At 36.2% G+C, this 27,690-nt stretch overlaps 1 protein-coding gene across 1 annotated transcript in view; it reads left to right on the forward strand.

The window, feature by feature from the left end:
- The first annotated feature begins 2,730 nt into the window (after positions 1–2,730).
- Positions 2,731–27,690, forward strand: part of jak1 (Janus kinase 1) — a 28,492-nt gene continuing 3,532 nt past the window's right edge. The window contains exons 1-20 of the mRNA XM_087784966.1: positions 2,731–2,992; positions 8,214–8,415; positions 10,522–10,645; positions 12,792–12,945; positions 14,088–14,251; positions 14,490–14,749; positions 15,924–16,027; positions 16,927–17,100; positions 17,301–17,458; positions 17,725–17,839; positions 18,533–18,731; positions 20,121–20,221; positions 20,336–20,488; positions 21,020–21,104; positions 21,179–21,306; positions 21,566–21,704; positions 23,545–23,696; positions 23,766–23,916; positions 25,353–25,441; positions 26,312–26,528. Of these exons, the coding sequence (XP_087641092.1) occupies positions 8,229–8,415; positions 10,522–10,645; positions 12,792–12,945; positions 14,088–14,251; positions 14,490–14,749; positions 15,924–16,027; positions 16,927–17,100; positions 17,301–17,458; positions 17,725–17,839; positions 18,533–18,731; positions 20,121–20,221; positions 20,336–20,488; positions 21,020–21,104; positions 21,179–21,306; positions 21,566–21,704; positions 23,545–23,696; positions 23,766–23,916; positions 25,353–25,441; positions 26,312–26,528 (2,854 nt within the window). The 5' untranslated portion in view covers positions 2,731–2,992; positions 8,214–8,228. The remainder of the gene's footprint in view (positions 2,993–8,213; positions 8,416–10,521; positions 10,646–12,791; positions 12,946–14,087; positions 14,252–14,489; positions 14,750–15,923; positions 16,028–16,926; positions 17,101–17,300; positions 17,459–17,724; positions 17,840–18,532; positions 18,732–20,120; positions 20,222–20,335; positions 20,489–21,019; positions 21,105–21,178; positions 21,307–21,565; positions 21,705–23,544; positions 23,697–23,765; positions 23,917–25,352; positions 25,442–26,311; positions 26,529–27,690) is intronic.

Consider the following 27,690-nt stretch of genomic DNA (forward strand, 5'->3'; position numbering starts at 1 on the left):
CTATAAAGATACACACAAGATTAATTTCATTGTTTGAACTTGTTTGATTTGTGCATAGAACCCTGCGCAGGGTATGTTATTATTTAAAAAAAAATTAGAAAAACAGTTGAAACATCCCTGGTCGTAAAGGAAGTCACATGACATTGTGACACAAGATAGTGGGTCAGGAAGTGACACGTGACATGAGCTGATGGTGTAATCAAGGAGCGCGCCTTTAGTCAAAAGGCCTTAACTTAGTTGTGAACTTGTTAATAATGTAGTGTGTTGCGAGTGTGGATGACCACAAGAAGAAGACACGACGATGTGAGTTTAGCACACACACACTGATGGACTTTCTTGAATCTTTCACAGGTACCTGCTGGCAGGAGAGGAGAGCGTCTGCTAGATATGTCAGGCAGCCCTGGTTCAGTTATCACGGTGCTGATGCTGTCCACATCGAAGGTACAGTACTGTGATAACTGAAGGATGGCTGCCATCTTGACACCACTGGAACCCACAAGGAAACGTTTTTACAGAAGTTACCAGTTGATGTTTCATTAAATTAATAAAGTTTTTTTGCTACTGCTCAAATGTGTGTTTTTGTCTCAAATACCTATACCTAAACCTTTAACTAATCATTTATTTTAATATAATATCTTAAATATCTTGTGTAAAATTGGATAGTAGAATGTTTTAAATTGTTCATGATGATTCAGGAATGAATAGACTAATGTTTTGTATAAACAATAATATAATCAAAATTGCCACGAAAATAATTGGTTGTGTATTTCAAGAATGGATTGAAAAACACTTACAACAATTAATTGAATAATGAATGCATTTATTAACAACACCATCCAACACAGTAAAATAGTCTATAACAAAAACAACAATTAAATATAAATGTTGTAGGACTAAAGACAGGAACTTTCTGGAAAATGGAAGATATGAATCACATTCCTCAGAAGTCACTTAATAAATAATTTAAAAGGAGATAAATTGTGGGAGAGCTGCAAAAATATTAACCATTTCGTTTTTTAAAATACATATATATATATATATATATATATATATATATATTCTTGTTTGGGTTGAAAACATTCTTATTTGAAATTATCTAATTTCCCAAAGATCTGAAGAGGGATTATGAATTTCTAGTTATATTACCAGATAAATGTACAAATCTCATAATCGCTGTACTGAATTAAAAAGTACTGTGCAATCTCTCATTTTACAATCCAAACTATATTATATAATCCAAACTTGTATTATTATAACTATAAAAGATATAGTTCTTTCAAATTATTTTTTATACCCGGCCATTTCAGCGAGTAAACAACTTCTTCTTTACAACCCAGATGGTATTAACAGTCAGTAGATGGCGCTAAATGTCTACTGCATCGACGTTTGACTGCGTTATTTGTGCGATGCAATGAGGAACCTTCGCCCTTCGTAGTTGCACGGCACTCTGGTTTCCTCCCATAGTTCAAAACATACTGAGTTTAAATGACGAGAGAGGTGGTGGGTCGAGTGTGATAGACTGGTGATCCGTCCAGGGAATTTCCGTCCCTTTCGCCCTTGGCAGCTGGGATAGACTCCCACCCCCATTGGAGAAAAGGTGAATGATGGAGCAGGCATGAGAGTATAGACATGATTTATTTTTTATCTATTTAAACGTATTTAATTATTTGGATTTTATAATGGATAACAACAAAAACAACAAAAAACACTTTTTTTTAACACGGGAAACAAACATTTACCTGATTCTAATTCTGATTCTGAATTAATTTTATAAGAATGTAACTAGTATGTAACAAGGCTTTACTGATACCCAAGTCCTTTTCCTATTTTCCTGTTTTTGTTTCATCGATTGACTGACTCAGAAGCAGCTTTTGTATTGTCAGCTGAAAAGAACGCTCTTATGTCAGAAAGGAAAATAACTAAATAAATAAGTATACTTATGATGGCAGTGACACAGAAACATGGCCCAATGTCATACCTAAAAACAGCCATTACTCACTCAGGAGTTCAGAAAATAGTTTATTATCTTCATCCTTTTTTGACAAAACATTCAGAAAATTGAAAAACATCAACTCTTGGCACCTTCACTTTATGGTGATTATGTAAGTAAGTAAGTAATTTATGTGACCTTCTCATGAAAAAATGACTCTTATGAAATCTAAAAAACGTTCATTTTTTTGCATGCTAAAAATACAGTTTATAATGGAAACTGCAGACTCAAAGCAAATTTTGCTCAAGTGCCGTAAATAAAACATGCTGACCTCTGCCAAGAGCTGCACACATCAACATCAACTACTTTAGAACCAAACTCTAATGTTGCTTTTTTCATGAAGAAAATACAAAAATAAAATAAAAAACACAGAAAAATAACAATTCAGTCCTGGTATGTGTGTACTTATTTTTGCAATTTTTAACTTTGATACTTCTTTAGTTCATTTTGATATGAAACTACATATTCTTTCTTTGTACAAATGCGAATTAAATATTTAAACTGTAGCTTTTATGCCATTTTTAACTGCCATTGTGGCTAAAGTTAGGTGGCTGAAAGGCAAACATGTAGTGAATAAATAAATAAAATACAGACTCGAATAAAGATAAACGGAGTACATTTATCAGCAATGGAGGTGTATAAAAATTGCTGGAGGAACAAGATTAACTGGGCCTCTCGTATGGGGGGTGTGACGTCAGACCGGATGTGTAAAGTAGCCAATGAGACGCGGCTGACCCAACGCTGATGTCGGGAAGGGGGCGTAACCTTCTCAGGAAACCTTGGCTCGGCGTAAGCAGCTCAAACGACTTTTGTCTTCCGAGTTTCTCCCGATTTAAACCATTTTCCCAGTCCAAACAACATTCCCGCCAGCACCCCTGTGGTGGGGACCACCTTCGGATGCGGTCGAGGACCCACGCGAACCCCAAGACACGGTCGCGTCATCAGATGAACTAAACGAAAACGGAAGTTGGGTGCCAGCTGTCTGGCTAAGCTGCAGTGGAAGTAAGTCGCTTTAAATGTCTCCTTATAAGCTTTTATCAACGTCACCTCGAATAGTCTTCCTTTCTGACGTGTGTTCGATCCTTTACGGTGTCATAAAGTCACATTAAATCCTTCCTCCTGTGTGACGTTAGGACCGTCCGACGCTTTAGCAATGAAGCTAATGTTGTCAAGCTATGATAACTTGTTGTCAACGAATTTCTATAAAAATGAGGTTAAATAAACTGTCATCGATCGTTTCGATGCCTGAAATATGAGTTGTGTTCATATGTTAAGCTTTGAATGTATATTATAAAATGACAATGATTCTGTTTTTCGGGTCATTGACTGACAGCTAGTTATGGTTCACTTCATTGGTCCCAAGCTGGGAAATTCCAGCTATTCAGGGGAACATCTAAATACTATGTTCACCTTATTTAAATCGTGTTTGATAGGATTATGTTAAATGGTAATTAGAAATCTAAATTATGATTTGATGATTATGATTATGATGAACATTTTTTTTAAATCGTTTTATTGAGATTTACAGCCTAAACTACTGAATCAGAGACTTTTATTGCCAGTGTTGTTAACACAACATAGGAATCTTTGTGTTGAAGGAAATAAGATCACACACAAAATAAGCAATAGAAAAAACGGAACCAAGCCTTTCCATCTACATATACATAGATAGATAGATAGATAGATAGATAGATAGATAGACGGATATATTATCTATCTACCTATCTATCCATCTATCCATCTATCTATCTATCAACCAAGCCTTGCTATCTACATATACATACATGATATGATGATGCATAAATGATAAAAAAAATATATATATATACATTACACCAATCAATAAATAATACAGATGGAAAAAAAGAGTCGGTTTGGGTTGCATCTTATAGTAAAATGTTACCTATTGTATTAAAATACATAAAACAATTCAAACGTTTCCAGACACTCCAGTCTAGTTCATATAAAATCAGTGTACATATAATACAGAGAACGTACAAGAGATAGGGCTATATTTATACACCAGTCTAATGATAGATTCAATACAATACAATTCAGCTTTCGACACAATATATTTCCAAACACCTGCATAGTTTTGTGAAAATCTTAGGGGACACTGGATTTTGGTGACAACTTGTGATTGTAAAACTGAATATTTGCATGTTAATTGTAAATTTCAAAGTATCAAATCCATTTACTCACGACTGAAATTTATCAATTTCTATGATTAAAAATAGAATATATATTTAATAGCCCAAAACAACAATAAAAATTAGATTTTTGTGCTGTTTAATATCGATACAGTTTCATGAAAAAGATACAGAAAAGATGTATCGATTTAATTAAACTCAATTGTTCTAAGGCTAAAATATGTCTTTATTTTTTCCACATTGGGCATTTTTAGGTTGTCTCAGCAGCCCACAACTTAATGATTCATGATAACCATATAAAACACGTATTGAGACAATAGTAAATAAAGTAATGATAAATATATCAACTACAATAAATTGGTCGGATACACAGTCAGGGGTTGTAGTTAAAACACTGACTAAAAGCATTGTGTTTTTTTTATGAATGGACAATTCATCAGTGGGTAGAAAGAGAGACTCATAAATATAGATGTATATTTACTCTCTTCAATTAATCAGAATGAAAACCTTTATTGTTTCTGTAAGCCCAACAGCCACAAAATCTAATTTAAATGTAACAATGTAATACCACCTAAGTTAAGATGCTCTGACAGAACCGACGTGTTGAAAGAGACATGGCGTTGTAATGTCATATTTTCCTGCTTTGGGGGAAATTCTATATATCTTTAACCGACTGGAGAATGCAACATTCCCTGTCCTTAATAAATTACCCCAGTTTGTATTAAATCTTAGCCCTATAATCCATAAAAAAAGAGTTGTCTGTACAAAACAAATGTATTTTTCATCCTCACATGGAACCTTGGAGAATATTTATCTTGTACATGCTTTGGTTAAAATGTATTTCATACCAGTCAAGTATCGCTTGAAGATTCCAACAACATAAACTATAAACTATTAAAATAAATCTGTAATTATGATAATTATGATAACTACAATATTGCCTATTATTATTAACACAAAACAAGTATATTTACAGTTTAATTATCAAAATATAAAACAAAAAATATCCCCATTATTTCTAAAATGTATTTGATGTGTCATAATGATTTATGATCGTATTTACTATTTTATAAAGATATTCTTGGTTGATTTAGATTAGGCTAAGCACAAACCAATGGAAAATCACACTATTGGATTGTATCGCTTGTGTTTGCGATGACGGGAAAGTTAATGAAAGTTCCTATTTCATAAACTGAGAGTGATAACTCGTTCTGACTAAACCGCAATCTCCTCGACTGTTCCGCTGAAATCAAGAACATACAGATTCGGTTTATAAAGAAACAGAATCTCGCGTCATATTAACATTGGACACACTTGAAAGTTGTAATAAAGTTAATAATTGCAGCACTAAGCTAACCTTCAACATACAACGACTGTATTGTTTATTTTTTGCTACATATTTGTAACACCATTCTTTTTGGAATACGTGGCAGGTTTTTTTTTTATTGCAATTTGTTTTTTTAATTTACCATTTGCATGTTCATGGGTTACTACTGTTAATATTAATTTTATTTGAGGCAAGATTTAACGCTAAAAATGCTAAACACTGCATTTGAAATAACTTAATTGGCTTGGCTTAATTGATCTTTAAATAAATATTATCAAACAAAAAAGTGCCATGATCCAGGCTTTCTTTTAGCTTTCTGGCACGCATTTTTTGCTGAAACAATGTTGATACGTTAGTGAAGTTTTATAAAATATAAAATGGACAATAATAAGAAAAAGTCATGAATACAGTTCTCCCACTTAAACAGATGATTTTTCATCATAGGTACACAACCATGAGAGGCAGAATGGGAAGGAAAAAGAATCCCCAAATAACTTTTTTTAATAATTCAAAGAAGTCTTTAAGGGTCATATCACACCGCTAGAGACGTCGTCTCGACTGCTGAATAGATCCGTCACGGTCGACTCAGAGACTTTCGTTCTATCCAGGGGAGACGACCGGGGGCAAGGTGACAACCAACTCTCACAGAAGAGAGATATTACTACTAGAGACGTTACGGAAACTAATAAAGAAATCTCTGGGCACTCCTCTTAAGCCAAGAATACAGAGCTGTAAAAGTAAACCAGAAACAAAACTGTACACCGGCACCAGACTGGGAAGACAGAATTTGCAATAGGTAAGCAGTTTAGTGCGAAGAAATCGGAAATGGAAGAGATACCACTGATAATCTCTCTCGGTTTGGGGCTCCACGCAAGATCTCACCCTGTGGGGCCAAAACGATCACAAGAATGGTGACCAAAAACCACCAGGTGGGACCCAGTGAACAACCTCCACAGCTGGGACAAAAGTAACAAACGCTACAAAGGGCTGGTCAGTGTAAAAGAAGGATAAATGGGGCCATGTATCGTTGGATTTTGAGTGAAAACCTTCCCTCAGCAAGGGCATTGAAGATGAAACGTACCTGGGTGTTTTAGCATGACAGTGATCCCAAACACCCAGGCCTCGTAAAGAAGCATTTCCTGGAGTGGCCTAACCAGTCTCCAGATGTCTACCACATGGAAAATCTTTTGAGGGAGTTAAAAGTCTGTGTTGCCCACTCATAGGCCCCAAAACATTCCCCCTCAAGAGGAGATCAGCATTGAGGAATGGGCCAAAGTACCAGCAGCAACAGTGTCTGAAAACATTGTGAAGACTTCGGAGAACATTTGACGTCTGTCCTTGCCAACAGAGGGTATACAACGTATATATATTAGTATATACACAAGTATTGAGATTAACTATTTATTGACCAAAAACTTGCTTTCCACCGAAATGTACCAATTCATTGAGAACCCTACAATGGGATTTACTGAATTATTTCCCCTCATTCTGTCTCTCATTAATGGAGTGTACTTAATGTGAAATTGGTGGCTGACTAAATACTTTTTGCCCCACTGTACATAGGACCCGAGTATAAGTGTTCAAAATAGGGCTGCGATGCAATATATCGCACTTCAAGAAACCAATATCATATACATACATAGTTCCAATATTGTGCAGCCATAGTTTCGTTAGACCTTTTCTAAACAGAAACAATGGTTAACAGCATAATTTCTACTTTTCCCAGAAAGTTCTTGGTACCATCCCCCACAATTGTTGGATATTTGTATCACGACCCACAGTTATTAAATAGTTGTGAGCGCTGCTTTCTATCTCAGAACAGTTTTATAAACCAAGAGAGACATCTAACCGAGTTCTTTACCTTATTTATGTAACTTTTGTTTGAGTACAAAAGGTCACAAGTCTGCAGTCCTACTACTTGGACTAGTTATTAGTGTGAGTAATGTAACCCTTACAACACTGTTTATAGAAGGGACAAGACAAATGAATGAAAAAATGTTACTTTTACTAGGTTTATATTTCAATTAAATGTATATATTTATTTCTCAAATTATAGGTTACATGCAAATAATTAAGGTTTGGTAATTTTTTAGTTGCAATTTAAGTAGCATTTTTTAGTTGCAATTTAACTTCAAGCAGCAGTCATTCCATCAATGAACGGGGAATCCCACAAGGTTCTGGCCATGACTGAGGACAAGAGGATACAGTCGACCCTGGTAGTTTTTAAAGTAAATGGTTGGGCAAATTTGGTTTCAAAATGAACAAAAAGGAGTAACAAGTTAATCAAGAGTCATGCTGTCTGTAAATTCTAACCAGAGTCAAATACTCGGACTGTACTACAAATATATCCTTGTTACTACAGTACCACAATATATCACAATATATCACATTGTTGCCCCGGAGCCTTGATGGGTATCGATTCGCCCGATTCTTGCCAATACACGGCCCTACTCATCACCTGGCCAGTGCTTAAAGATCACTGTGTTATATTCGGTTCTGAAAGCTATAGTGTTAGTATTCATTTGTCGAATACTCGTCAAACCCTCTTTATGTTCCGCAAAACCATTTTCATAGTTGGGTTAGATTGACAATTTGTCTTAAAACATTTTGATTGTCCGGTTAAAATATTTTATGTAAATTCCACAGGTGACTAAATGCTTATTTTTGTGTAAGCACCTTTAAGTAATAAAGTAAATAGTGTTCCGGAAATAAAGTCTAAATACAATTTTCTTGATTCCTTGTTTAGACAGTGCCGACTGAAATGGATTGGAGCACACAGCTGTGCAGGAAGATGAGGAGGACAAGCAGGAGGGCTCAACTCTCCTTCTCCCCCTCGTCGGCTTGGGGCCTCGGGATCTACTTCTACCGCCAGGACCTTCCTCCACTGGAGTACACCAAAGGCTGTTACACAGCTGAGGACCTTTGTGTGTACGCCGCCCAAAAATGCTGTGAGTAACTACTCAAGTCGATACTAATACAGATGCCTTGGCATTGTTAACTTGATGTTCTGGTTCCAAATAGGCTGTGTGTCGGGTAAACAAGCTCATAGTCTAACTTTGAATGTACCTGAGGTATCAAAGCTATTTCAATGAATCCAAAACACTCCCCTTTAAGCTAAAAGTTGCTTCTAAAACCTAGTATTAATTGCCTTTTTTAATACAACATACCCTTCCACTCTGCTTGCACAGTTTTCTTTACTTCCCTTAATCTTTATCCATAACCCTGGATCAATGATATTAGAGATGGAATTCAGTAAATGAAAGTATAAAAATAACTTGTCAAATAAAAAACAAGTCTGTCATATTTTTTGTGAGTCAACCTCTTGTACATTCATACCAGAGTGGAAAACTGATCATTTGTGACGTAAAAGGTTTTACGACCAGCAACAGGTGGTGACAAGATAATGACGATGATGACAATGTTGTTCTCAAGAATCACAGCTGTAAAGTGAAAGTGGTAACCCACTGTGATCAAGCCATATGTAGAGAATTGCACACAAACGGAGAAACAGCAACTCTCACAACCACAGCACACGTTAGCTTGACGCAGGGTTACAATGACTGGAGGCAGCTGAAGGGGTGAGACGTGCAAAAGAAACCGAGTAGTCTTGCAGCAAATGGATCCGTTTAACGGACCTGCTTTATCAGAATTATGTAGAACTGCCCTGAACCACACCCTAAAAATAATATCTGGGATCCTAGGTGGTTAGACAATGTTTACTACCACTTTAATCTTGTGGTTAAGTTTCCCCGAAAATGTATGTGAAAGGCGTGTTCAATAAATGAAAGTCAATAATTAAACTGACAAAGAGAATATCAAATAAGATAAAGTGTGTTATTATAATTGTTGTTGAGACAGTTTTATGCACTCTGTTTTTGTAAAAATATTTTCCACTTGAAATCCAACAAAAAATGTTATTTTATGGATGGACATAATACTAAATCACATAAAAAAAATAACCCCTTTAGTCTATTTTCCATATGCATCATATAAGTAGTATTTTTTGGTTCTTTTTTTTATACTGTCCATATTCAACATCACGTTTTATTTCCCTTATACTATATTTGATGGAAAATTTCCTCTGCAAACAATTTGACAGCAAACGAGATAGTCCTGCTCGCCAAGTCACGTGTCAGAGAAAAGTAGTTCATACAACGAGAGAGGGGATTCCTGTAATTGAAACTGGGTTGATATCTTCCTCACTTAGCTAACAAAAATACCTTAAAATATACGGCAAGCCAACAATGTGAGGAATGATTGTGTCTTTATTAATGATAAAAAAAAGCAATTTCAATTGAAAAAATACTTCGATTAAAAGTAAAAGTTTTTTCAATAAAATAGGTGGCTGTGATCAAACAATACTTTTCGATTTTCTTTCTTTTTGGTTGAATTATAAAAAGAAAAAAAATAACTTAACTTTATAGATAAGCATCACTTTCTGTCTGTAAACTTTTATCCTCTAACAAGCTGAAAATATTTACCATTACATGGTATTCCGTGTTTCCTGGCAAGAAGAAAGAAACATAACGCAGAGCCACCACTAAATATTGAAACATCTATAGATTTACTAACAGTATTTAAACCAAAAAATGCTGGAAAATTGGAGCCAACAACTCGTGTTTTTCTTTCATTTAAAAATGAATTAAATAAGTCTCCTATTTTACAGTGTCCTACACTGGATCATTCATGTTTCAATCTATATAAATACAAACATGTGGAGGAACAAACGAGTTTCTGACATCTGAATGGATCTCTATTAGTTATCTGGAAATTACCAGAACATTTATTGTTTATTCCTCTCAGTAAGAGTTGTAATTTAAAACCGCATTTTCAGAGTATAATTTCTGGTGAATTTGTTGCTTGTGAATCCATACTAAGTGCTATGCTATTGATTGCTGGAGGAAATGTTGAAGAAAACAAGCCATTAGTGTGTATAAAGGATTGTCTTCTCAGATCCATCCCTCAATTAGAAAGTACTCTTTGTAACCAATTTGCCTCTGTTGATACTGTTGCAAGTGATGACTTCTAATACCCTATTTTCCCCCTTCACTCAGCAATCTCGCCCATGTGCCACGACCTGTTTGCCTTGTACAATGAGACGGAGCGCATGTGGTACCCGCCAACCTACGAGTTCAAGATCACCAGTGAGTCCAGCATCAAGCTTCACTATCGAATAAGGTGAGCTTTTTGTGACATCAAATTGTAGCAAATAAAGAACAAAACATGGCTTCTCCAATAGTAAGTAGTTTCCATATGTAACGTTTGTTTGAAGTGCACTGAAGAACGTACACTCTTTGTAGGTGTAACATTTGAAGTGGTCGGGATGTTCACAGCAGATAGATAGACAAGAAATTGAATTGTTATGTAACCAGTTTGCATGCATTTGGCTAAATAACCCCTGGAGGGTTCTGTCTTGTTTCAAAAAGCATCTAATCCCATTAAAGCAAAGGCTTCCCCATAGTTATCAGACCATAAATGTTTTCTAGTGAAGCCACTTGAAATACTTACTTATAGCTAAAATACCAGATTAATCATATTACATATTTAATGTATCTTTTAGATCGGTGATTCCCAACCTGTGGGCCGCAAAGGTATTGCAAGTGGATGTAATTCTATAAAAATAAAAATACACATAATAATGTTTTAAATGTCAAATGTGTTAAATTTAAAAGGATATTAAACATTTTCAAATATTCTTTTCATTAAATAGTTTTTCCTTCGATAATTATATATGTGACAAGGAAATAAGAGATAACTTTTGTTGTGTGTGTGTATGTGCGTCGTATACTGAAGGTGTTCCACATGTTACAGACGTTGTCTCGGTGACTTTGGAGCTTCTAATATGTTTCTCCTTTATTGATTTCAGTCCTTTATGTTCAATCTTCATCAAAAAAAATGCTCTGAGAACGCATTATAATGCCTTCTTATTTATGGGGTCTGAGGTGGGTCGCAAAGGTTTTTGAGACTTAAAAGTGGGCCCTGAGTTGGAAAAGGTTGGGGACCACTGTTTTAGACTTTAATGTGCACTTTTATTTTCTCAAAAATCTGCAAAAATGTTGGTAAACTATGAAGTAATTTTTTAGGCACCGTGGCGTAACTCCTGTAGGCTCTGTAGTAATAGTAATCACAGAGTAATGCTATGAAACCTGAAATTTCTATAAAGTACTTTATGTGTACATTGTATTTTAATTTCATTATTTTACACCCTCTTTCAGGCATATCAACCAATCTATCTCACCTCTACACAGCTCGACACACTAGCATGTAAACGGGTGTGGCATCAGGGCTCCAAGCTGAGCAAAAATACAGTTATCGCCACAGATGAAAGTAGATGAAGATTATGCACATGCAGTTTTCCACCCTTTTCCGTCAGGGAAGAGGTTACTTAGCATCCAGAGTAGGAATAAACCAATTTACCCTCCAGCTGTCAATACCATGAACAGTGGTCCAGCTTTTTAGACACAGTATTTATCAATATAATATTTATTTTATTGTTTACTCCTTCAAGCTGGAACTCAAGTATTTAAATATTTTGTTATTGCAGGCGTATTTTTCCGTTTGTTATACAACACTTAGATAATAAACACAACCTCTGCTCCACTCCTAGCTAATGGGTACCTGTGATTATATTTATACTTGTGTAGAAGCCAAAAAACTAACCTTTGGCAGAATTTCAATTCTCTCAGGCGTTTGAAGTTTGTCTCATGAGAAAAGATTCTGATGATTCTGTTGCAACTTGTCATTTAGAGGAGCTAAAACATTGTAAGGTATTAATTTGAGTTCAGAATCAAAGGGTAATAAATTCAATATTGCCGTGGTTTGACTTTTAACTTCCTGTTTTTAAGATCAGTCTTGTGTTTTGAATAGTGTGCCGAGGTCATCTGAACAAACCGTGTGTTGTGGTCAAGCTCTGATTTGAATGTTGTTGTTTTTATTACAAAAACTGGTTCCTGATCAGATGTTGACACACAAGTTAATCTTGAAAAACACCAAAGGCATTCCTTCTCTAGTTTGCATCGATGCAAAAGCGCCCATGTGATACAAATGAACTCTTCAACTGGGCCCCCAACAAAAACTGTATTTATCATCTTAGTGCCAGATATCACAACCCTCCTCCAGACTTCATGGTGGTGGTGCCAGTGTTTCAATGAGCTTCCCCAAAGACCCCATTGTATGCTCTCTCATCTGTATCACAATATCGTGACGGTTTCAAATATATTCGGCTGTTGCCAGTATTTTAATACTTTCTGCTATGCAGTTTTTAATTTTGTATCACTATATTTTCATTGTTTATCTGTTTAACTCTTGTCTTTGGTTTGCTCAGGTTTTACTTCAAAAACTGGCACGGAACCACAGAAGGAGAATCCCCAGTTTGGCGGCACTGTATAAGTAAACTACGAGCAAGTCATGGCACTCAAAAACCCCCTGAAGGGACCCCCTTGCTGGACTCGGCATCTCTGGATTACCTGTTTGCCCAGGTAAAGGAAGCACGTTCTCCACAGCTTGAATTCTGAGAGTTTGGGGCTTTTTTTGTTCCAGTCGATACTGCCTTGTTGGTGTATTGATTTAAGGAAGTGCGAGTTTAAATCACTTACCAAAATAAAATATCCTACTTAACCATTATTTCACTTCTCCATCTTAAATTTGATCATGACAAAGAGGTTCAGCGTTTTTTTTCTTGGAACACTTCATATATTTCCTAAACTCCCATCACGTCTTAATTGCTACTGATTCATTTATGCTTTAACACAAACAAATCAAGATTATAGTCACCCGTGGAAGGGCTGGTGAGGGTACTTTTATTGCAGGTTCAACTGTTAGAATAACAAGACATATGAGCATTTCAAAATAATACTTTTTGCAGATAATGTGTTACATCTCAACATGATTGATCTAATTTACTAGTAACAAATGATTAAATATTTTGTGAATAATTAATATTTATATATATATATATATATATATATATATATTTATATATATTAAGTATATCTAAGAGTTGATAACATACATCCTTGCAATCCATTTTTATTTTTTAGTCATTTAAATGAAATAATTATTTGTATTCAATCATTTTAAAGTGTTCAATATTTCCTAGCCTGTCTTTTATTAACAGGTTCCTTGTAAGAAGTCGAGTCTTTATTAAATATGCTTCCTTTCATAACCACTTCATCGAAACTGTCCTCGGACAAACCTGCACTATATAGAAAGTCTTCATCCTATCATAACCAGATTCTCTGAAACAGAGCAGCTTTACTTAAAGAGCAACTAATCATTTAATTTAAGTGTGTCTTAAATAGATCTTAAACCTCTAATGTACAAATCAGTATGTGTCTATTTGTAGAAAACTCACTATTCATTGAAATATTTACATTAGTAAATGTGCTTAAGCCCATCCACTAAAAACAATGCTTGTCTTTTCTGGAGATGAAATCTTGTTTACTATAACCAAGCCCACTCAGCTGTGATTGGTCAAACACGTTTGTCAGCGCAGTTTCGTCAATCCAGGAAGTCTCCACCTCAAAGGGACAAAATATACATTTTGTTCGACCAGCGACAAAGATCGTTGACAGATTTATGCCCCATGTGTGATTGCCTTTGTACATTTCTCTGGATTCAGGGCCAATATGACTTCAAGACCGGTTTGGTTCCAATCAGACCAGCCCAGAGTGACAAGGACATGTTGGAGATCGAGAACGAGTGCCTGGGAATGGCTGTGATCGGGATCACACACTATGCGAAAAGTGCAGGAATATCTCTGTCTACTGCTTCCAAAGAAACCAGGTATAAACATTTTCACATCAATTTGAAGACTTCTTGTATTTTCATTACATTTGACACCTAGTTTGGCCAATATATAATGTGTAGGATATTTCAGCGTGTTCAGGGAATCTTTGTCCTCGAGATAGATTTAAGTTTCCGAGAGTTGGCTGTACAGAATAAAACGCTGTTCAGGATTGTTTTCCTTCCATCGAAGCATAGCATTTATTTAAAAAAAAAGGATTTTGTTCTTTCTTTATAGCTACAAGAAATTCATCCCAGACACGCTTAACCGGATCATAAAGCAGCGCAACTTTCTGACCCGAATCCGCATCAACAACGTCTTCAAGAACTTCCTCCAGGAGTTCAACGACCGGACAGTCAAGGACAGCAACATCAAGCTCTATGACCTCAAGGTCAAGTACCTGGCCACGCTGGAAGGGCTGACTAGTGGTCTGGGCTGTGAGCTGCTGGAGCCCATTTCCCTCACTGTAACCCAAGAAGGAGAGCTGCTCAATGGAGGTAACACTGGACCCATTAGCTTTCTTTTCCACCAGGTTTAGATAGATGGATGTCATTGATCCGGTGGGAAAATTCTTTTAGGAAATTATTTATTGGGGAATTAGGTTTGTGACTCCTGATTGATTTCCACTTGGTACTATAAATGTGATCTTTTTACTTTCAAATGGCTCTTTAGCAAAATCAAAGTAGTCGCATATTATTCCTCAAAATTCAAAATTGTTATTCTTTGTGTCAAATAAGATAGATGATTGATTTATAGATGTCACTTTTTTGATCCCTTAAGACACCAAAGTCAATTAACTCGTTTAAATCTCCTGCCTTTTAATAATGTGTCTATGTGATAACGACACAAAAGATGGGTTCCAGTTTAATTTCTCTCGCCTCTCAGTAACGCACACTCTGAAATTTTATTGTCACGTATGTATGTTGCAGAACTATTATATTATTTAGCGTTGTGTAGGAATATTTATGTAGACATGAGTCTTTTTTTTTTTTAATGGACATGTGGAATGCCCTTGTTTTTCCAAATGTTAAATTAAGACTCATCATTTTTTTGTTCTGGTTACTACCGTTTACCTCAGAACCAAAGGGTCTGCTGGATCTACACCATGATTCAAAAAGTTTTTTTCATGTTATTACATGTTAATATCACCTCAGAAGATGCTGTTTTGTTCATTAGTTCCAAAACTGCAAAACCAGATTTCAGAACTAGATGAAACGATAAAAGATAAAGTTGACTATAGCAGAGGAGACTAATTATATCAATCTCTGCATGTGTCCGTTATTTAAATTATAGATGGCAACCCCCTGGTCCTCTTACAACATTTCCCTTCATGTGATAAATAACATGCATTGTTAATAATTATTTGTGGTTTTGTTATTACTTTCCTTCTTTACATTTTTTGTGTGTGTTCTTCGAAGATGTCTGTGATTCTTATTCTTCTTTAAGAATTTCTATTTGAATTAGTCATTCGTTCCTTCAATAAGTCAGCCTCACGATGTCCTTTATGATTTTCACTGATTTGGAATAATGAAAAGCACTTCCATAACATTTAATCTGCTCATAATTCATCTGTGTTCAAAGAAGGCAACAAAACATTATTTCTAAAGAAGCCTAATTGGGCAGATTACGACTTGTGGTTTTGATATAATGCATTTTTCTCACTCTTTATAGACTGCTACCACCAGTACCAGGGCCTCAATCTGGATACAAGTGGAGACATGCAGGTCCTGGTCTCTGGTATCGACGGCATTTCCTGGCGGAAAAAGCCTTCCACTGTAAGTGAAAGCCAAAATAACACAGTTTAAGATGCAAACTGATTATTACATACATCTCACCCATAACACGCTGGCTCCTGGATTACATGACTCACTAGCTATTTTTCCTAGTGACAACAGAGTTAGTAGAAAGCTGAATAATCGTCATTCACACTTCTCTGGCAGCGAGCTATAATACTAAACGATATTCACCCCAACATGGAAAATGTGAGAGTTGTCACAGCAGAAAGTTTACAGTCGAAACAGGAATAGAATCCTACATTTATGAATCTAAAAATAACACCTTATTGGCATTAAAATGTTCTAAATAAATATTTCAAAAGTCGACAACATTATTTATTTTTTAATATTTCATAGCAGTTGTTCATGTAGCAACCTCAGATGTTTTCTTTGGGCAACATGGGAAGTGTAAAATCAATGGAAATTTGCAATCCAAGGATTTTTTACAGGCAACAAGGCACTTTAAATCTCCTTCTTAAATCCCATCTGTGATGATATTGAAAAGGTCTTAAAATACACATGCCTTGTTGCCTGGTACCGCTTTCAACCATGTGGAAAAAATCCTTTTCAATATCATCACAGATCGGAGTTAAGGAAAGTTTTTAATGGATTAAAAAAGTAAAAATGTTGGTAAAATTGTCCCTAAACTTATGTAATTGTTTAGTTTTTTTGTTTTTTTTGTCAAGTTGGTCTTTAATTAATTTTAGTGATAATATAAAAAACTTTCCTTAAGAAGTTTGAACCCTGAAAAGTTTATACTGTGATAAACATCTCACAGTATAAGCTTGGATGAGGGGTGGACAATAAAAGAGGTCATGGCCAAGCAGTGAGAAAGAAAGAAAAATCTCATTTATCAACAGTAAAACTCCTGACTCTTGGTGCTATTGTGCTCCTAACAGATGCTGCCCATTCCAAAAGAAAAAGGCAAACCTAAGAAAAACAAGCTGGACAGTAAATCCAAGCAAACCGGGATGGACAACAGTTGGCAGGTCTTCTGCGACTTCGATGAGATCACACATGCAGTCATCCGGGACGCAAACGTCACCATCAAGAGACAAGACAACAAGAGGATGGTAATAAGAAAATGTTATTGATTCTGTCTTTGCATGGATTTCTCAGATTTGCTGCCACTTATTTTCAAATATCTTGTGTATTGCATGTCTCTGCAACAACGTTTCCAAGAAACAATATATCCTGTTGTTGTTCCTGTCCCTCCCGCTTGACCCTGAAGGACAGAAGGACAAGCTCTAAACCGATTTTCTTGTCCTTATAGGAGCTAAAGTTGGCTTCACATGAAGAGGCTCTGTCTTTTGCGGCGCTCGTGGACGGCTATTTCAGACTGACCGTGGATGCTCATCACTACCTGTGCAAGGAGGTGGCGCCCGCTTCAGTGGTGCAAAATATCGAGATTGGTTGTCACGGCCCAATCAGGTCAGATTAAGATCTATTCTCAAGTCATTTCTTTCAGACCCTTTATCCATCTCCACCATACTCCCTAGTCACCTGTTCATGTCCTTCAACCACTTTGGTAGTGCTCCTCGTCTTGTTTTTCCTGTTATCTCCACCTCCAACATTTTTGGTCGCCTCTCCTCTCCTCCATAATAAACCCTTTGTCCACTCGCATTGATCTTGGAATTTACATTTGATTTATTACCAAATCAAGTTGCATGAAAGATTATGTTCCTTTTCACCCGCAGTACGGAGTATGCGATCCACAAGCTGCACAAGGAAGGGAACCAAGAGGGCACTTACATTTTGCGCTGGAGCTGCACCGAGTACCAATATATCATCATCACTGTGGTCTGCAGTCAGGTAAAGAATGACACGAGTCAAGATGTTTGTGTATATATGCATCAACAAATGTACTTCAAATTAACATCTATACTCCAGACTTCTCAGTGAAGGTTTTAAGAGTTAGGGCAGCTCCATCAGGTGTTTGCTTTGCCGCCCAGCCAACCAAACACAGCAGTACAGAAATATAGCACAGTGTTATCCCGAATGGGGGTTGGGGACCAGTGTGTCCGGGGACCAGTACCGGTCCATGAGATATCTGTTACCAGGCCACAAAGAACGAAAAAAATAATCTTTTCTATTTATTATTTCTGCCTGGGAGATTTTTTAATTTAGAAAAAGACATTTTAATAACATTAGCATGTGACTGTTGGATAGTAAAAATAAAAAAAATAAAAATATATTTAGAAACAAAGAATTGCATTTTAAAAAATGTGCACTGACCAACTTGAGAAAATACACTTAATTCAATTTGGGGATTTAATTACCATTGTTGAAAAACAGGAAACATCTGTTACTGAAACGGTTAGTGAAAGACTACAGATGTTTTCGTTCAAATTTTGTCCTCCTTTCTGAAGTTAAAACTCTGTCTCCTCGAGGAGCTGTGCTTACAATAGCGGGATATGTCACATAATGTCGCTCTAACCACCCCGTAATACTTCTAGTATTTAATGTAACATCCAATCCACTCTCTTTTCGTACTCTCCCCTCCAGTACGACAAAAGTCAGCGTCGACCCATCCCACAATATAAAAACTTCCAAATTGAAGTCGGTGCCGATGGATTCCGACTGTATGGCACCGACATGGTGCGGAAAACCCTGAAGGACCTCCTGGACCACCTGGGGAGTCAGAACCTTCGCACAGAGGATCTTCATTTCCAACTCACACGATGTTGCCCCCCACAACCTAGAGGTAAGACCACTGTTCACTGTCACCGTCCCTTTTGCAGGGTTCCACTTTCTCAGTCGCGATCCCTCTCAACAACCCTCTTAGTAATGGTGACCTGGACAGCTCTCATAATGCTTTGTCGCTCCGTCAGCCAATCATAGCTACAAATCACTTTTGACATAGCAACATAGACTTATCGTTGAAATGCAGTATTGCAGTGATATTTACTCATGGCTTTGTAGTCCCTGCATGTATTTTCTCTATTATCCCATCATTTCCACTTTTATTTTTATATTTTTAGTATTTATAAATCACTATATATTATGTTTCATCCTCTTTCTTTGATCATATCTTAGCTGTTTTGAGAACTTGGAGTTTAATCCATTTTTTTTAAATGTATGAATTGAACCAAATGAGTGACATCACACTTGTGAACACATGGTCACTTGGAGGACATTTGCAGGCATTTTATTCTTTAGTCTAGATGTATTTTTTAACTTAAGAGGCTTCTCTTTTGGCAAGAGTATCAGTGTTCTCACACACAAAATGGTGTCAGGAAGGAAGGTAGTTGTACATGTGGGTTTCCGGAGCAAAATAACACTCTCATACTCGTGCGTGTTTCCTTCTCGCAGGAAGAGGTTAATGTTTTGATGATTATTTTGGTTGAGTTTAGACCAGATCTGTTGTTGTTTCTACTTGCACGATCTGCACATTACATTTTACTTTGATGCTTAGATTTGTAATTTTCAAATGCAATAAATTAGATACTTTTTAAATTGAATATTTCATAAGAAGCATAAATTGAGCATTAAACGACACCAAACATTAAAATAAACCCCCAAATACATGGCAGGGGTACCATATTTTTAAAAATGTTTTTCTTCATCTATTTATATTTTAAATTGTGCCTTAAATTCAAATTAAACTGGTTAATATTAACTTTTTTTGTGAGCATACAACAATAGAAAACCATTCAATTCCCCTCTTTTCAAAACCACATTGATTTTTTTTGTTACAACTTTAACACCCACACGAACATATGATGTGGTTACGGGTAGACACTCGTTGTCACACACCCACACCCACACACTTTGCTTTGTTTGTTTTTTGCCTTATAAAGCTTCCCATGTTGTTCTCCAATTATTTATATATATATATATAATTATAGTTATTATGTATTTGTATTTTGCACATTTAACTTATTCATCTCTTATCTTATTTTTCAGTTAATTTATTTGTTATTTATTAATATTATAAGATTATTCATATTAATACTGTGATTTATTATATTTTAGTTTTCTCTTTTTTACCTGCATTATATTTTCCAAATGCCTTCCCAACTTAAAAAGAAGAGAAAGATTTATATTATTTTCTACGCTGGTGCTTTAATAGAGTTTTGTTTTCATGTTTCAGAAGTGTCTAATCTACTTGTGGTCACTAAAGAAAGAGCTCCAGCTCCTGAGACTCCCATGCATCTAAGTTTCCATCGCATCCTCAAGGATCAAATCAAAAAGGTACGTCAGGATATTTCTCAGAACTTTAAGGGATAAAGACGGCTTATCAGTTATCTACAACCACAGATAATGATATTTAAGTCACAAGTTTTCCGACTGGTCATATGTTACCAGGAGCAGCATCTGGGTGTCGGGACTCGGACCAACATCTTCTACGGCACTCTCAATATCAAAAGCAATGAGGACGAGGATGCAGGTTACTCGTCCTTCCAGGAAGTCCATGTGGTACTCAAAGTGTTGGATTCTGGACACAGAGACATTTCCTTGGTGAGTTTCAACAGTTTTAGCTCAGGTCTCTTTTTTTGCATGAGTAGAAAAAACGTATTCAACAAATGTGGAAGTTGGGTGAATCAAATAGACATGATCAAAGCCTGCATGGACTTTGCTACCAATATGCCAAACTATACTGTGTTTAAAAAAGTTGACATATTTTTTAACCTAATGAATTGGTTTCCCTTTTTGATAAACTATAATAGACAAGCTATTGTTTTTTTCATTTTAAAATTTTAGAATAAAACAGTTTATGTCCAAAATACTTACTATAACCTGGAAGTATATCACTGCCATCAGAATATAAAGTGGTGGAGACGCATTATTTTTTAATGAATATTTGCATTCAATGATTTGTATAATGAATGCAATTTAAAAAATGATACATACTTTCATAATGAAATTTCTCATACCATGTAGTAACTCTTATATGGACATTTTACATGTCTGTTTTTTGGTACCTACTGTATTATTCATGTGTAATTACAGAGAAAATTAAACTCCTTTACAACCATTTTCCATCAACAGGCCTTTTTTGAAACGGCGAGCATGATGCGACAAGTGTCGCACAAACACATCGTGCTCCTGTACGGCGTGTGTGTCCACACACAGAGTGAGTGTCTGGTTTGTACGAGTAAACATCCTCTCACGGTTGCTTTGATGTGTAACCCTGCGTGTGTCCTTCAGACATCATGGTGGAAGAGTTTGTCCAACTAGGACCTTTGGACTTGTTCATGAGGAGACAGCCGAGCCCGCTCAGCACGCCCTGGAAGTTCCAGGTTGCCAAGCAACTGGCTTCAGCCCTGAGTTACCTGGTAAGAATGCAAACTTTAGAATTTGCAGACGACAAGTTGCACAAGTAGATTTATTTATATTTATTTGATGTATTTCAGATTTTATGTAACAATTGACTGTTTTTAGTTTGGGCTGTTTTCCATTTGTGTAGCTTATAGTTTTATGCAGCTTGTAAATTCAGATTACTTTTAATTGCATTTTTAATTTAACAAACAGAGAATGTTCCTATTGTTTGGCAGTGTTCAGTTATTAATTCCTGGATGTTTTGTTTGTCTGTAGGAAGACAAAAAGTTGGTTCACGGCTTCGTCTGCGCCAAGAACATCCTGGTGGCCCGCGCCGGCCTGGAGGAGGAGGAGGGAGGGCCCTTCATCAAGCTCAGTGACCCAGGAATTCCCATCACAGTGCTCAATAGCGAAGGTTTGTGTGAGGAGAACAAACGTCAAAATGAATCTCGAGTGAACCTCAGTTCTCCAAAACACCAAATTATAACATCTACACTATTAGCAATATTTACTGCATTAAAATAAGTTTTTCTTTCCTTCTGTGATAGTAGAAAAAACTCAACTCAACGCATGCACCGAACACTAGTTGCTGAAACATTGTAAGACGATGATGATGCTCAGAGATAACAGATGAGGTGGAGAGATACAATGCTGAGACACTTTGCTTTTAAAGGGAGTGGATGTTGATTTAGCTGCAACTTAAAAAAAAAATCCTTCTTCAGTCACCTTGTATCGCAGCAAAAACATCCAAATATTCACGGAGAAATCCATCATGTTAAAATTAACTGAAACAATTTCATTGAACAAGCAGCACAGGCTCAATCCTCTTGTCTGTTTATCAAAGAAATGGCCCTGCAAGGACATTTGTTTTGTCCCTCCAGCAGCAGGGTCATATTTCTGTGCCCATTAGAACAGGAATTTGCGGCCATGAACATGATGCACTTGATGATACACAGATGCATCAGCAGAGCCACAGCACAAACTGGAAGTGTTTTCTCGCCAACGTCCCCCAGGAAATGCTCTTCCTTCCCGCCTTGTTACCAGAACACTTAAACATTTCTTCTGTCCGTGGCACTTTGCAGATTAACCAGCGTTCCTGTTACACATCAATGTGCTGCCATATGAGCGCCGCGAGGAGTTATAGTGCAGAGAACCCCCCCCCCCAGGAGTTTGCTTCCCAGCAGCAATCCCTACCCCCACCCTACGAATCGTTTTTCCTCTCCTTTCTCTGTTCCAACTATTTTCATTTCTATGTTATTTACGACCTGCTATTCCAGAGTGAACACCATCTTCTCCATCTTAGATGGGGCATTTCCAATTTTTCAAGATGCAATTCACACATTTTTACAACATGCAATGCCAGAAAAATGATAAGAATTTATAGGTTTGTCATTTAAATGGAGATTGACAGTATTAAGATGATCGTTTTCAAATCATAGAAAGTGTTACCAGGTGGTAGGTACGAATGTTGGTGGAATTGTGAGACTACTGACTGGGTTTGGGTGATGTCACATAACTAAACTGTAGTACATAACAGTTACAATAACAATTTACAAATATTTACATTTAGAAACAAAATATATAGTTTGGCCACAAAATCAATGAAAATCTGAAGTAAAAAGTTGCATTAATGTTCAGGGCATGTTGTATGTTGTATTACCTGGTCTAGAAAGGCGCTTTACAAATAACCTTTACTCAGTTACTTATTAATAGGTCATGTTCTTGGTAAAAATGGCAAACATAAATAAGCAACTTTATTCAATTTCAACAAGCAAAATTAGCACAGATTTGATAGAAAGACAAAAAAGTTGAATTCAGGGTTTGTAAAAACTGTTGAATTCAATATTTTGTTCATTGAAGAGTTGAAAAATAATTGAATAATAAAATGATTGATATTGATATTGATAGCTGGAATTTTTCTTTTTTAAATATATTTGAACGAGTTAAGTATTTTAATTCCAATAATTAAAAAAAGAAGAAGTTTTTTATCTGATAAGCTTTTAGTCAATATATAAACGTTTGCACTTTCATACCAACATTTATATAGTGAATTTAAAGGCTGCAGGTTGAAAAAGCTCCGTCCAAGAGTGTTTCAATCGAATAATCACAGTTGTTGCCTAACGTTAACAGATTATTTGATAAAAGAAGAGTAGAAATATTTAATTGCTTATGATATATTAATTGAATGACCAGTCGTCTCCTTACTTGTTGAAAGCTTTTCTAGTTTTGTATGATTCATAATTCTGTTATCGCAGAGGTCGTGCATCGCATCCCCTGGATCGCGCCAGAGTGTGTGAAGAACGTGGCCGCCCTGGGCATCGCAGCGGACAAGTGGGGTTTCGGGACCACTCTGTGGGAGATCTGCTATGACGGAGAAGCCCCGCTCAAAGACAAGAAGCTCACAGAGGTAGACCGGACACCTGATATATTTTTGGTGGTGGTTCTGAAATGACTGCTGTGGTGTTCTGTTGAGCAGAAAGAATGCTTCTATCAAAGAGAGTGCCAACTTGCCACTCCCGAGTGCAAAGAGCTGGCTAACCTGATGACCCACTGCATGAACTACGACCCCAAAAAGAGGCGATTCTTCAGGGCTATCGTTCGGGACCTGGATAATCTGGAAGACCAAAGTAGGTGTTTCTCAAACACTTGACAGCAACTCTTACGAGATAATGTTGTTACTGGTGAGCCTGCAGACGGTTATGTTTCTCACCAGATCACTGAACCACACTTTGGTTCTGGTGCCAAACAAAGACACCACAGTCGATGTACGCAGACGCACTTAAAACGATTTTTAACTGTTGCAAACTTTCCCTCTAACCTATCCATGAGTGACACATTCTCTTTGACGGTTTTTATCATCTTCTATGCCAGCTGCTCAGGGTGAAAGTTAGCTGAGAAGCTGATATTCATTTAAACTAAAATGCTATTTCAATGAATACAATCTAACTTACGTTTAATGTAAATAAAATGCAAAATCCACATGACTTTATTTTGACCTCCATACTAATATAATCCGTAGTGCGTTTTTCTTCTCGTGTGTTTTATTTTATTTTTTGTTTTTATTTTATTTTATTTTATTTTATTTTGTTAATAGTGTTAAATTTCTAATATTATAAATAATTTGTATATTTTTAAGATCGTCTTATTTATTTATTTTTATTATCTCTTTTATTATTTATTTTCTTTGCACTATATTTTTTTCAACTGTGCTGTTGTAAAAGTGTGTTTCCCCTCTGGGGATGAATAAACATTTTCTATTCTATTCTAAAAATAGGTAAAGGTTACTAAATAAAAAAGAAGCTAATTGTTTGAAGACGTGTGTTTTGTTGAATGTTGAAAGACGAGCTACATTTTGAATCAATGCCATAAACTGGTGACATAAACTGGTTCAGTTCATGAACTAGTTTAGTTGGTTAGTACCAAAATGGACTCAAGTGCCCACCAATTATCTACAATGTGTCATGACTGAAGCTCTGCAACAGAGAAAGTTCTAACTCCACTCTGATGGAAAAAAAAGAAAAGGAAGTTCAACTGGTTCATCATCACTGTCGTTTTCCCTCTACTGGGCCTCATGGCTTAAAGTAGAGCATCTGCTGCTCTAGTGAAGCCACAGACAACCAGTGTCACGCTGCCTTTAAAAGAACAATGTGGTGATCGAGAGAAGATTGACTGAATAAGATTTGAATATATCAAGACTGAACTAACAACCGTAGCAGCTTTTTAATGATGGCATGTTGCCCGTTTGCTCCGTCAAGTAACTTAGGGTCTTGAGGGGAAGAAGGATTGAGAGCTGGACATTCATTCATGAGTTTGTATCGTTCAGTACTGGTTAAAAAGAGAGCTGAGCCAAAGTGCAGCTCTCTCAAAGAGTCCTGGGCAAATCTTTTACATTATTTATGCGGCCGTAATGAGGTCAGACTATAAAACTGCATAACATGTTTAAGATAATCAATTGACAATTTAATAATAGGTTTGTTTATTACCCTTATTACTTGTAGAGTTTGAAATATGACACTTCTGTTTCCATTTTATTACAGATGACATTTTTATTTTCTGCCCTCAGATCCTTCTTTTCCGCGACAGCAGGGCGGGCAAGTCGACCCAACCCTGTTTGAGAAGAGATTCCTGGTGAGGATCACAGAGTTGGGGAAGGTGAGCAGCTCCTCTTTTTCCTCTAAACATGATGACCCTGCAGATACATATCAGTTTACTCCCTTTGAAGTGTGTGTGGATCTCTTTTATTTTAGATGTAATCTCACTCAGATGTATGTTGGCATGAACTCTTCTTTGAGGGACATTAACCACATGAACAAGGTGTGAACAGGAAGGGTTTTTTTTATTTTTATCATTCCATCATGTTAACGGATTTCCTTCCTCTTCACCGGCGGTGTCAAAATTTCTGTTTATGTAATGAATGTCACACCTTTAAAATCCAAAGTAGCTTTTGTCCCTTTAAGACATTTCTTAGCTTTTAAGCAAAATCATCTGAAACTTTGCGAGTCTAAGAAAAGTTATCTTCATTATGTTTAAAATTATACATTTAATTCATTATGTTTGTTATGAAATTATTAAAAACAGAATAAATAACTTACACATTTTAATAATATATTTTAACAATATCTACCGTATTTCTTGGACTAAAAGGCACACTTAAAATCCTTAGATTTACTCAAAAAAAAACAACAGTGCGCCTTATAAATGATAATATCAATATATGAACAATAATCATTGTTATTTTTTTTCACATATAACATCTTTAAAAGCAATTTCCTAACTAGCGTTTACTTAGTATTCAAGCTGGTATTGCCTCGAAAAATGTCAGTAGTTTAAAATTGCACGATTATGCAACAAGTTACAAAGTATCCAGTCCAGGTCCAAAATCTGACATGTAGAGGAGCGAGTGAGTGATACTGGGACACTATTGTTCCTTTGCTAGTAGAAACGTTCTTCTGCTTTCACACCTTTATTGAATTCACGATGCCGATGCTCCGCTCATCTGTAACAAACGCCTTCTTATCGCAGGGCCACTTTGGGATGGTGGAGCTCTGTCGCTACGACCCTCGCGGGGATCAGACGGGCGAGCTGGTGGCCGTCAAGTCTCTCAAATCCGAGCGGGGCGACAGTGACAGCGACGAGCAGAGCGACGATCAGAGCAAAAACCTGTCCACAGAAATCGACATCCTGAAGGATCTCTACCACAAGAACATTGTTAAATACAAAGGCATCTGTCAGGAAGAAGGTGAGCGTCTATACCCTTCTTTTGCAGAAGTCTTTTTTGTATTCAATCATTTCACCTTTTTCCACAAATGAAATGTTTTATTTGTATTTATTAATTTGTTGTGTATCTGATTGTCTCTCTTCCTGATTTCTACTGTTTGATTTTGTGTATTAATATATAGCCTTAATGATTTTCCTTTTTTAATATGAAGGTAAAAAAAAATGTTTTTTAAAGCTCACATTCAAGTGTAAACACCCAGATATTTAGCTAAATTAAGATATATTATACTTGTTTTATTTACAAATGTATGTATTGCTTATTCTTAAATGGTAAAACAAATCAATTAATCTCTGGTGTTTAAAATACTAATATCTTTCATTCTTCAAGTGCTGGCAATATATATATATTTTAAATAGATATTACACATTTAAAACCCACTTTTATGAACAAGCTTTGAATTAAGTAAAGTAAAGGTTTTTTTTAAAGCGCCTTTTTAAACCAGGGTCACAAAGCGCTTAAAAAAAAATCAATATACAGCTAAAATATATACTTTAAAAGGCACAAAAGACAATGGAGTCTCAGAAAATTAGGAAAAAGCCTGTGTTTGTCTTGGTGTTTTCTTGACCCTCTGGAAAAGCGCTATACAAATATAAATTACTTACTTACTTAGTTATGAATAAGAATGTCTTAAGATGCTTGAAGGAGTCAGTAGATCCATCAAGTACAGAGGGAGAGGAAGATTGTTCCGAATTTTAAGAGTAACATGTTCAGGTCCATCAGTAGATTCTGATCCACAGACCTCAGAGCCCGAGCTGGGGTGTAAGTCTGGATCAGATCAGTGATGTAAGGAGGAGTCTGACCATGAATAGATCTGAAAGTAAGAAGCAGAATTTAAAAGTTGATCCTGAAAGAAACTGGCAGCCAGTGAAGGGTTTTAAGGATCAGAGAAATGTGAGTTCTTCTACTAGAGCAGGTCAGAATTCTCGCTGCAGAGTTCTGTATTAACTGAAGGCGAGACAAATCCTTCTTGTTCAGACACGAACACATATTTTGGTCAATAAATATTTAAATTGTTTGTTGAACTTGATTTTATTTTTTCCATTTTTCTGCTCCAACCTTTTGTGGGGATTTATTTCTTTCTCCAACTGTGTATGTATGACTTTTGAATGTAACATAAAATAAT

The sequence above is a fragment of the Callionymus lyra genome, chromosome 2 (genome assembly GCF_982586985.1).
Source record: "Callionymus lyra chromosome 2, fCalLyr1.hap1.1, whole genome shotgun sequence".
NCBI lineage: Eukaryota > Metazoa > Chordata > Actinopteri > Syngnathiformes > Callionymidae > Callionymus > Callionymus lyra.